At 48.0% G+C, this 11,662-nt stretch overlaps 1 protein-coding gene across 2 annotated transcripts; it reads left to right on the top strand.

The window, feature by feature from the left end:
• Positions 1-133: 133 nt before the first annotated feature.
• mtmr1a (myotubularin related protein 1a) lies at positions 134-8,470 on the top strand. 2 transcript variants are annotated; one of them, XM_069671978.1, is made up of 19 exons: positions 134-414; positions 1,384-1,489; positions 1,585-1,608; positions 2,960-2,983; positions 4,394-4,481; positions 4,581-4,675; positions 4,926-5,027; positions 5,108-5,206; positions 5,361-5,444; positions 5,666-5,815; positions 5,903-6,091; positions 6,379-6,564; positions 6,729-6,887; positions 6,974-7,021; positions 7,157-7,249; positions 7,329-7,442; positions 7,645-7,688; positions 7,767-7,899; positions 8,146-8,470. In XM_069671978.1, the coding sequence occupies exons 1-19, from the start codon at positions 308-310 to the stop codon at positions 8,314-8,316; spliced, it is 2,016 nt and encodes a 671-aa protein (XP_069528079.1). In that variant the 5' UTR covers positions 134-307; the 3' UTR covers positions 8,317-8,470. The 2 variants fall into 2 exon arrangements, with proteins under 2 accessions (XP_069528079.1, XP_069528080.1); XM_069671979.1 differs by lacking the exons at positions 1,585-1,608; positions 2,960-2,983.
• The last annotated feature ends 3,192 nt before the right edge of the window (positions 8,471-11,662 follow it).

The raw sequence follows: 11,662 nt of genomic DNA, 5'->3' as shown, positions 1-11,662 counted from the left end.
CTGAACATGTCACATCAGGAACATCAGAGCTCAGCCTCCTCCTCCTCCTCGCATCTCTTGTAAACAGGCGGAGCCTCAGAGAGGAGGAGATGCAGACTCAGAGGAGGAAGCACAAACAGCCGAATGACAGGGAGGAAACGTCAGAGTCTGTTACACATCCTGTTGTTACGTTTTACATACAGACCTGTGTCTGAACAGAGCTAAGACCGGGCACTGGAGCTAAACCGGGTTTAATTTCTTCCTCGTATCCGAGGAAAGCTGCCCCTCCCTCTCTGAGTGACCCGGACAGTAAACAGTCCTCCGGCAGATGGAGAAACAGGCCGGAGCTGCCGGGGGGGCGGACGGAGCAGGGCCGAACAGAAAGCTCTGGGGCTCGCCGACCTGCGGACCTGCCGGCGGAGAACCCCCGGACAGGTGAGACTCCATGTTAGCGAGCTACACGAACATGTCAAAACTCGACCTCATTTACCGTTAATTTGCTAGTTCTGAACATTTCATTTTCATTTAAACATCTCGCATACAAAGTCTCAGTCAGGAAGATCATATCTTTTTTTCGGCGTAGATTTCACACAAAAAGCAGGAAAACTTTAATAAATATCCTAACTCATATAACAGACTCGACGGTCTTTTCCGGTGAGCACAGGCAACAAAATATACGTGTTTTGTGACTGGAGATTGGTGACGGTACAATAGCTACAGTGGTATATGCTAACTGTACAAAGAGGCGATAAGCGTATGTACATCATCAACTTATTATATGAGAACAAAGAGAATACAGCCTGTGCTGTTAGAAAGGACGATAAACAGACAGCTAGCAGCTAGCATTAGCTTAGTTAAACAGGCTAGCTTAATGTAGCTATAGCTAATGCAGACCACAGTGATGTACAGCAGGAGACGCTACAGCTAACGGATGTTTACAGATGCTGTGCATTAACACTGTCGGAGAGCTGGGTGTATTATTCTGTGAATAATGTCGACTATTTTGTCTTATCAAATTACAAACATTAATAATTCTCATCATTATATGAACGTTTTTATCCGTCGGTATCTTTATTTTGTTAGGACAAAAAAGCAACACTTCATAATACGACAAGTTAATATGTGTTCCAGTATTACAAGGAATATTAATTTGATTTATGTAAGTGTAAAATATTTAGAATCAGTATTATTGACAGGTAATCTTTAAACATCATGTTACTTGGTGGTTTCATAGTGTACAGTAAGACGAAGGAAATACGGAAGGAAACATTTAATGAGGAAACTTCAAACTTGTTGCACATTTTACTACAGAAAGACACTGAAAGACTTTTACTTTGAAAGATCTGCGCAGGAAGTGTTGATTTGTATCGATTGATCGGGGTTGACGTTTGTGTTTGTGTTCAGTCCATCAGGTTCTCATGTGGAGTGGTGTAAACAGCTGATCGCAGCAACAATCTCCAGTCAGATCTCAGGATCAATAACGCCTGAGCACGTGAACAGAGACAACAAGGTACATCACACACACACACACACACACACACACACACACACGATGCACACACACATACAGTGTCTCTGATCAGTGTGTGTGTGTGTGACTGACAGGCTGGGAGGAGACCAGACTTCATGGTGAGACTAACAACTATGTGTACATGTGTGCCTGCTGAGCTGTGTGTGTGTGTATGTTCAGTGTGTGTTTATTTACTGTATCAAACATGGCTGCTGTACACTCTGTCTCCTGCTTGTGTCTGTCAGCAGCAGCCTGCTCTCTACAGCAACACCTGTCCTCTCCCCGAGCACACAGTGACAGTAATCGTAAACTGTACTCATTCATTTCTTAAAGTGCTGGGGGACAAAATGTAGATACAATTCTACAACTCGAAGAGTTAGAAGATTTAAAGATGGCCGACACATCTCCTCCTCCTCTCGTTGTACTAAAGTGAAGCCTAAATCCCCCCGGAGCAGGCGCTGCCTTTCTTGAGTGTGTGCAGTATCGACGTCCCGCCCCTTCCTCTACCTAAACACACCTTCACCTTGTGTCCTTGGCGTGTTGGAGCCCTCAGGTGTCCTTGGCGTGTTGGAGCCCTCAGGTGTCCTTGGCGTGTTGGAGCCCTCAGGTGGGCTCAGTCTGCAGCAGAACAGCTTCTTGTGTCGGTCTGAAGCAGATATTCACGCTGATGGAAAGTTCAATCACTGTAGTGTCAGTGTTAGTTACGTCTCCTCTCGCCGTTCCTCCTCTACTCTGCTACTCGGGAACAGAACGCTGCAGGAGCCCCATTTGTCAACAGAGCTGTCAATCATGAGGCCACACCCCCTTTTTATAGCATCAAATAACTAATTAAAAGTAAACTTGTCAGAAAAATGAACACTGTGACATAAATCAGCAGGATAAGAACTAACTATAATGACAGAAACCATGTTTGAGAAAAATGTGTTTTGATTTTGTAGTTTGACTCATGTCCCATCTGTTAACATGGAGGAGGCGGGCTTTATGAGCTATACTGCAGCCAGCCAGCAGGGGGCGCTAGAGATGGAGATGACTGAACTCTGAAGTGTTATGGAAGACTTAAATGAAGTTTAGTGTCACATGAGCAGTTTGCCTGTTGCTTTTTTTCAATGTGCATTCACACGTGTTTGCTTTGCTCCTCTGCAGCTCTGCTCTGTTGCAGCTCTGCTCACATGCAGCTCTGCTCACATGCAGCTCTGCTCTGTTGCAGCTCTGCTCTGGTGCTGCAGCAGCGTTTGTTGTATTTGCTCGGTTATGAAGCTGCAGCTCGCCTCTCTTGTCGCAGCTGCTTTGAGCTCTTGTGCGTCTCTGAACACGGCACTGCGACATGTTCACTTTAAATGAGAGATTTTTACAACAGAATAAAGAACAAAGATGCAACAGTAACTTCATGTTTGATACCAGATATAGTTTGTTCATGTGTGTGTGTGTGTGTGTGTGTGTGTGTGTGTACTCTGTGTGTTTGACCTCCAGGTGTCCAAGAGGCTCAATCACAGGGTAAGACTGTCAGACTGTCTTCTGATGAATAGCCTGTTTAATCTGTGTGAGCTCAGAGTTTACTGTGTCTGCCGTGTAAATGAAGAGAGGAATCATTCAAGAGTTTTAAACAAATACATCAGATTAAAGTCAGACATGTCCCCAGAGCTCAGGAGGAAGAGTGTGTGCTTCTGAAACATGACTGTGTGCGCGGTTTCATGCAAACAGGAAGTGAGCGTGTTTCGGAGGCACGTCTGTGCCAGTGATGTCTGAAGGGTAACAGCACTTCCTGTACAAAGCATCAGCACTTCCTGTGTCTTCTTCTCTCTGTGATCTTCACTCTCTCTGTCTGATGAGGGGAACATGTTCAGACGTTCGTCCTGTCAGGATGAATCCTCTTTCTTGGAGCCAGAAGTGACCATATTTGGGCAAGAGGATGGAGCTTAGCAAACTTGGAGCTAACACTCGTGCTAGCTTGGTTAGCAAGGTGCATTTTTAAAGCACAGTAACAGTGATGTTAGTTTGGAGGCTAGTTCTGGCTAACGTTAGATTCTTGTAGCCGACCTGTCAATCACAGGTAGCCCCGCCCTAATTCCTGCCCCACTTTATGCTGCTGATAAGACTCTGCTTCTAGCTGCTCCACTGAAGAACCGACACACTGATGTTCAATCATTGAAATGTTAGATCATTAAACTTTATGATTGTTGGAGTTCAGAGCAGCAGGTAAGGAAGGTGTTACCTGTACCTGCAGAGAGACACCACAGCAGACATCCAGGTGACGGACAGACAGGATGATTTCTACTTCCTGTTTAATGTCTTCTTCTCTTTCTTTTCCTCTTCGTCTCTTTCTCCTCCTCTCTTTCTTCTGCTCCTCCTCTCTGTCTCCTCCTCCATGCTGGCTCTCCTGCAGCAGGACTCTCTGGATGAAGCGCTCTGTTACCATGGAGACAGTGACTCTGAGCATCCTGCCAATGCTTCGGCAAGTCTATCTCTGTCTTTACTCCTGTTTACTTCCTCCTCACTGCTTCTTGCTCCTGCATGCCCCCTCCTCCTCCTGCTCCTGCTCCTGCATGCCTCCTCCTCCTCCTCCTGCTCCTGCTCCTGCTCCTGCTCCTCCTCCTGCTCCTGCTCCTGCTCCTGCTCCTCCTCCTCCTCCTGCTCCTCCTCCTCCTCCTGCTCCTGCTCCTGCTCCTGCATGCCTCCTCCTCCTCCTCCTCCTCCTCCTCCTCCTCCTCCTGTGTTCTCCTCAGTGATGTCAGAATAACACATATTAAAAGTTGTAAGGTTTAAAGTTTGTGTGTTCATCACCCTCTGGAAATGTCAGGGACAATCCAATACATAAAGTTTGCTGTCAGGTATCAGAGGTGCAGGTGTAGCTGCTGGTGCATGCTGGGAGTTGTGGTCCCTCTGACTGCTCTGTGCTTCATGCAGAACCTTCCGGGTCTGAGATACGGAGCGCAGGTGAAAATGTCCCAGAACCAGATTCCTCTGCTGCCGGGAGAGACCATCCAGACCTCAGGTGAGTCGCACTCGGCTGTCTGTAACCTACCTGTTCATATTCATCATATAATATAACTCACCTGCAGGTTAACCCTTACCTGACCCTCTGTGTCTGCAGTGAAGGATGTGATGTACATCTGTCCGTTCAGCGGCCTGGTTAACGGGACTCTGACCATCACAGACTACAAGCTGTACTTCAGCGGCGTGGACCGGGTACGACACACCTCATGTTATATTAAAGCTCTGTTTTAAAGCTGTGTTCAGACCTGAGCCACAGGTGGGCTGAGATCTGTCTCACTGCAGCGCCATGACGCCAAAACAAACAGATGTTACTGAGACTTAATGACAATAAACAGGCTGAGAGGATGCTGAGAGAACCACATCATGCTGCAGGTCTGTCTGCGAGACGACTTTAAAACGTCTGTTTTTTGAATGGAGTTTGGTTTGACCGTGTGACCCGCAGGAGTTTGTTCTGGATGTGAACCTGGGCGTCATCAGCAGACAGGAAACCATCAGCGTCCCCAACCAGGGAGAGAACACCAAGGGCCTGGAGCTCGTCTGCAAGGTAACAGAGATGTAAATGATTCATTAATAAACTTATTAATGTATCTTATCTATCTATTAATATATCACGTCGCCCCTCAGGACATGAGGAGTCCCCGGTTCGCCTACAAGACGGAGGAGAGTCATCCTGACATGGTCGAGGTTCTGGCCAAACACGCCTTCCCTCTGTCACACAGCCTGGTCAGTCTCACTCTGTCTGTCGGTCACGATGTGTAGATGAAGCATTCTGTTGTGTAACTGTGCACGTTTTCGTCCATGATGCACCTGTTTCCTCCCCCTGATCCATGAACAGTTCAGCAGTGACTCTGAGCTGCGTGTGTGTGTCCTCTTTCAGCCTGTGTTCGCCTTCCTGTACAAAGAGCAGTTTCCTGTGGACGGCTGGAAGGTTTACGATCCCACAGCGGAGTACAGGCGACAGGTAAGTGTGTCACACCTGGAACACTGCCTGGATCCTCACCTGGAGTCTGACGGAGAGTTTAACCTCACTCTGCTGTGTCGGTGAAACATTTAAATATATAAAAACAGCCTGAACACGGAAGCTCAGTGAGACGTCTCAGCTCCCTCGTTACCTGAGGATGTGCTGAGTGAGTCTGCAGGTGCAGGAAGGTAGCTTTGTAATTGTTTCCTGTGTTTGTTCAGGGCCTCCCTAACGAGAGCTGGACCATCAGTAAGCTGAACAGCAGCTACGACCTGTGTGACACCTACCCCTCCACCCTCGTCATCCCCACCAACATCTGTGATGACGACGTCAAACGGGTCGCCACGTTCAGGGCCAAGCACCGAATACCGGTCAGTCTGAGTCACCTGATGACCTCTGACACACTGAGGACAGTCACATGACCTCATCCCCCCCTGTGCTTCTTCTCCCTCCTGCAGGTGTTGTCGTGGATCCATCCCGAGACCCAGGCCACCATCGTGCGCTGCAGCCAGCCGCTCGTCGGCCCGTCAGACCGCCGCTGCAAAGAGGACGAGCGCTTCCTGCAGATCATCATGGACGCCAACGCACAGTCGCACAAACTCAGCATCTTTGATGCTCGACAGAGCAGCGTGGCCGTCACCAACAAGGTCACACACACACACACACACACACACGTCCCTGTGTAAAATACACAACAGCTAGAGCTTAACCTATGACCCTTACATGATCTTTAGGGCGTTCAGATTTTAGGGATGTGACGCATTTGAAGATAAACCAGGAAGTGACATCACAATAAGCAAAACTATTAATGTAGACTCTGTGTGTCTATTGCAGAGGTCAAAGGGTCAAACTCTCCTCACATTGTCATCACAGTCTTCCTTCCTCACGCCTCCTCCACCTCCACCTCCTCCTCCTCCTCCTCCTCCTCATGCAGGCGAAGGACGGCGGCTTTGAGAGCGAGAGTTTCTACCCGAACGTGGAGCTGAACTTCCTGGAGATCCCGAACATCCACGTGATCCGCGAGTCTCTGAGGAAGGTGAAGGACGTGGTTTACCCCACCATCGATGAAGCTCACTGGCACTCGGCCATCGACCAGACGCACTGGCTGGAGTACATACGGGTAAACCACGCTTCTGCTGTGTCACCTCCTGCTGTGTCACCATGTAAACTGCCTCTGGTGCACTATTAATCCGTGTGTGTGTGTGTGTGTGTGTGTGTGTGTGTGTGTGTGTGTGTGTGTGTGTGTGTGTGTGTGTGTGTGTGTGTGTGTGTGTGTGTGTGTAGCTGCTGTTAGCGGGAGCAGCTAAGGTTGCAGATAAGCTGGAGTCGGGGAAGACGTCGGTGGTGGTGCACTGCAGTGACGGCTGGGACAGGACGGCTCAGCTCACCTCTCTGAGCATGCTCATGCTGGACAGTCACTACCGCACACTCACAGGCTTCCAGGTCACACTGTCACCATAGTAACCATTACATACACTGCATCCTTCATAGTAACGTGATAATAACGTACTGTGTGTGTTTGCCTGCAGGTGCTGCTGGAGAAGGAGTGGATCAGTTTTGGACACAAGTTTGCAGCTGTAAGAAACAGACTTCACAGTCACACAGTTATGACATCATCACATGAGCCATGACATCACCACATGAGCCGTACGCTCGCTCTGAACAGTAACACGAGCCGCGCTAACAGAAGGTGTGTTCTGCTTCTGTTTCAGCGCGTGGGTCACGGTGATGAGAACCACGCTAACTCCGAGCGCTCGCCGCTCTTCGTCCAGTTCATCGACTGCGTGTGGCAGATGACCCGACAGGTACGCCTCCGTCCCGTCACCTGTCGATCAAACATTAACAGTCTGTCACTCAAAGGCTCTATTGTTCCTCTGACTACAGTTCCCAGCAGCCTTTGAGTTCAACGAGCTGTTCCTGATCACCGTGCTGGATCACCTGTACAGCTGCCTGTTTGGTACATTCCTCTACAACAGTGAGCAGGAGAGGGCGGCCAAGGTACGAACCATTCTGATGGGAGAGGGGGGAGTCATGGTTCACTTTAACTCCATATGTTCCTCCTTCTCCTCCTTCTTCTCCTCCTTCTTCTTCTTCTTCTTCTTTCTCCTTCATTTGCTTTTTCTCCTCCTTCTCTCTTGACTCTCTTTCTGCTTCTTGTTCTTCTCCTCCTCCTTCTCCTCCTTCTTCTTCCTCTGTGCAGGAGGTCCAGACCAGCACAGTGTCCCTGTGGTCCTACATTAACAGGTAACACATGTCTAAGACACACTGATGTGAGTGATTGGTGTGAGTGTGGAGTAATAACCTGACCCCTCCCCCCTGCAGTCAGCCGGAGGACTTCACTAACCCGTTCTACGTGGACTATCAGAACCACGTCCTGTACCCGCTGGTGTCCTCCAGACATCTGGAGCTGTGGAGCAGCTACTACGCCCGCTGGAACCCCCGCATGAGGCCTCAGGTACAGCTGCTCTGTGGTCTCCTGTTGCTACATGCTACACAGGCTTTTAAAGATGGCCGTTGTGTTCCACCAACATGTGTTGCTTCACTCCAGGTCCCCCTCGTGCAGGACAGGAGGAGCTAAACCCAGCCTCATTCACATTCACATGTTCACCTTATATTTAACTTGAGAAGCTCACGACTCGTGACACCGTCCTCCCACCTGTCAGAGGAAAGCTTCAGCGTGTGTGTCGTGTGTGTGTTTCAGGTGCCGGTGCATCAGAACCTGAAGGAGCTGCTGGTCCTCAGAGCGGAGCTGCAGAGGAGGGTGGAGGAGCTGCAGAGGGAGGCCTCCTCCTCACACTCCCTGTCCTCCTCCTCTGAACACTCGCCCTCACACACACACAGCACAGGGACGCCTCTGCACACCGCGGTCTGACACTCACACACACACACACACACACACACACACACACACACACACACACACGCAGTTCAATCATAGACTGTATATAGGAAGTGGACGTATTCTCCAGCAGGGGGCGACTGTGATTGACAGGTCGCTACCATGGTGACCTGACACATGTGTCGATCAGTGTACACTCTGAGGAGTCGGCTGGTCATTTTGTTAAAGGCTGTTTTTAGCAAGCTAACATTAGCATCCTAATCAATATAATGTTACATTGTTAACGAAGCTAGCGTTAGCCCATAACTTAGCATTGCTAACATCTCGCTCTTCTTCAGCTCCACCCTCTTGCCCAAATATGGTCACTTCTGGCTCCAGAAGCCAACATGGTGAAAACCAAATGACCACGCGACATCACGTTGGCCACGCCCACTTCCTATATACAGTCTATGAGTTAAAACAGGTGATAACAGTGTTTACAAGCTTTTATATTAACGTTCATTAACACGTCTGCTCGTTTAAATGATCTGTATGAAGAAGTAAAGACCAGCCTCACCTGCAGACACCTGATGAAGCCTCCTGTGGTCACCCCCACAGGTCTGAGGTCAGAGGTCACTCTCTACCTGCAGTGTTCATGTTGTAATGGAGAGTTGTTACAGATTGTCTCAGGGCTGTTTGACTGCAGGTACCTCTCATTAATACCCTGCATGTTCTCTGACTCATCGTGTTCGCATCTTTAAAGCAGACCCCTCCCCCTCCCCTTACAGACAGGTGTGTGACCTCACCTGCGTCTCACTCACACACACTGCCTCACGTTAGCTGCCTTCTCCATGTTAGCTGTTCGTACAAAAGTGTTTAACCTCCTTTACGTTGCCTTTTCACGTCCTCGCCGTGCCACTTCCTCTTCTTCACTTTGTGCTCTACTGTTCTTACATCACCTGATCGTCTGAGACTGACATGTGTTACCTGATCGTCTGATCAGTCTGACACGTGTCACCTGATCGTCTGATCAGAGTCTGACACGTGTCACCTGATCGTCTGATCAGTCTGACACGTGTCACCTGATCGTCTGATCAGTCTGACACGTGTTACCTGATCGTCTGATCAGAGTCTGACACGTGTTACCTGATCGTCTGATCAGAGTCTGACACGTGTTACCTGATCGTCTGATCAGTCTGACACGTGTTACCTGATCGTCTGATCAGTCTGACACGTGTCACCTGATCGCCTGATCAGTCTGACACGTGTTACCTGATGGTCTGATCAGTCTGACACGTGTCACCTGATCGCCTGATCAGTCTGACACGTGTCACCTGATCGCCTGATCAGTCTGACACGTGTTACCTGATCGTCTGATCAGAGTCTGACACGTGTCACCTGATCGCCTGATCAGTCTGACACGTGTCACCTGATCGCCTGATCAGTCTGACACGTGTCACCTGATGGTCTGATCAGTCTGACACGTGTCACCTGATCGCCTGATCAGTCTGACACGTGTCACCTGATCGCCTGATCAGTCTGACACGTGTCACCTGATCGCCTGATCAGTCTGACACGTGTCACCTGATCGCCTGATCAGTCTGACACGTGTCACCTGATCGTCTGATCAGTCTGACACGTGTCACCTGATGGTCTGATCAGTCTGACACGTGTCACCTGATCGTCTGATCAGTCTGACACGTGTCACCTGATGGTCTGATCAGTCTGACACGTGTCACCTGATGGTCTGATCAGTCTGACACGTGTCACCTGATGGTCTGATCAGTCTGACACGTGTTACCTGATGGTCTGATCAGTCTGACACGTGTCACCTGATGGTCTGATCAGTCTGACACGTGTCACCTGATGGTCTGATCAGTCTGACACGTGTCACCTGATCGTCTGATCAGTCTGACACGTGTTACCTGATGGTCCGTGTGTTAAGAGTTCAGGTCTTTAAAAGCAGAGTGATGGAAGCTGATGGATGAGAGAACAAACTTCTTTGACGCTGAGAATCAAACGAGCACATTGGCTGCTTTATCGACATGTGACACCAGTTCAACTACATGATAATGTAAACAAACAAACAAGATATTTTCCTACAAAGTCTTTCTATGATTCTGAACAAACTTTAATCAGTCGTTTAAAACTTTCAACAGAATCTGCTGAAATGAAACGTGTTCATATTGTTGGTCTGAGTTTGGATCCTCTGAGCGCTGACATGAAGGAGTTTCTGTTACACTCCGTGTTTGCTGTGAACCTGCAGGCTGTGGAATCAGGTGTGTCCTCACCTGTGACAGGTCGCTGAATATGTCTGTCATATGTCAGTAGAAAACTAAAATCTATTTTAAACCTGAATCTCTGACTCATTTTAAATCAGTCATATTTATAAGTTATTGATCGTTAAAGAAGCACATTGTTTAAATAAAGAAGGAAGAGTTTTAAAACCATCTGCTGTGAAACGTCCTCAACCAGCCTCTGAATCATCAAAATATTTATACATTAAAAACATAATATTCCTTCCTGTCAGCCTTTATCTGACAGGTGTGGTTTTTACCTTTACCTGCCTCCCAGCATCATGAGGGTGACGCTGAATCTGTTCTATGTTCCTTAAAGTGCTTAAAAAGTTCTATTTAAAACGTTTTTAACAATCAGCTGATTTAAATTAACTGTAAAATATGAAATAAATATATAAAACTAAAAGTTTAAGGCTGAATTAAAGCAGCAAACATAGATTTGTTTTCATGTGATAAAAACAGACGTCCCTTTGAGGCTGCTGCAGGAGAGACCAACCTGCCTGTCACAGTGTGAACAGGTCACATGATCAGCAGGCGGACAGGACTCTAACACACAGGTGAACTCTGACTGACATGGTGTTAGCCTGGATCACTTCGGTCTGTTTTTACAGTGTAATCACAACACAACGTGACCTTTAACCTTTAGTTCACCGTGCCATAACATCACAAATGATACCGTGATTGATTCCTTTACTTCCTGTTTACCTGTGCCATGTGACCACGTGTTCTGTAAATAACCTGTCTAATGATGTGATAAACCAACAAGCCGTAATCACTTCTCACATTCCACCTTCAAAATAAAAGAGTTAAAGTCTGTTTGTCTTTTAAAGTCGTTTTATTGGTTCATATTAGTAACAAGTATTTGACCATGTGTCAGAGAATAATACAGAAAGCAGAGTTTACTATCAACACCTCCAGCAGAGAGACTGTCCAACATTCAGTTGTCAGAGTGTAAATACAGTATGTAGAGAAAAGCATGCATCAAAGTGTGTGTGAGCAGGATACTGGGTGCAGAAGGTGTGTATGTGCTGTACGCTCCCTGCAAAGCCACACCTCACAGGTCAATGTGTTTACTGTTACTGGGGTGGAGGCGTGAGGTTGGA

The sequence above is a fragment of the Semicossyphus pulcher genome, unplaced genomic scaffold (genome assembly GCF_022749685.1).
Source record: "Semicossyphus pulcher isolate SPU_LCO1_2020_fin unplaced genomic scaffold, fSemPul1.0.p SCAF_21, whole genome shotgun sequence".
NCBI lineage: Eukaryota > Metazoa > Chordata > Actinopteri > Labriformes > Labridae > Semicossyphus > Semicossyphus pulcher.
This window is presented reverse-complemented; position numbering and strand designations above follow the sequence as displayed.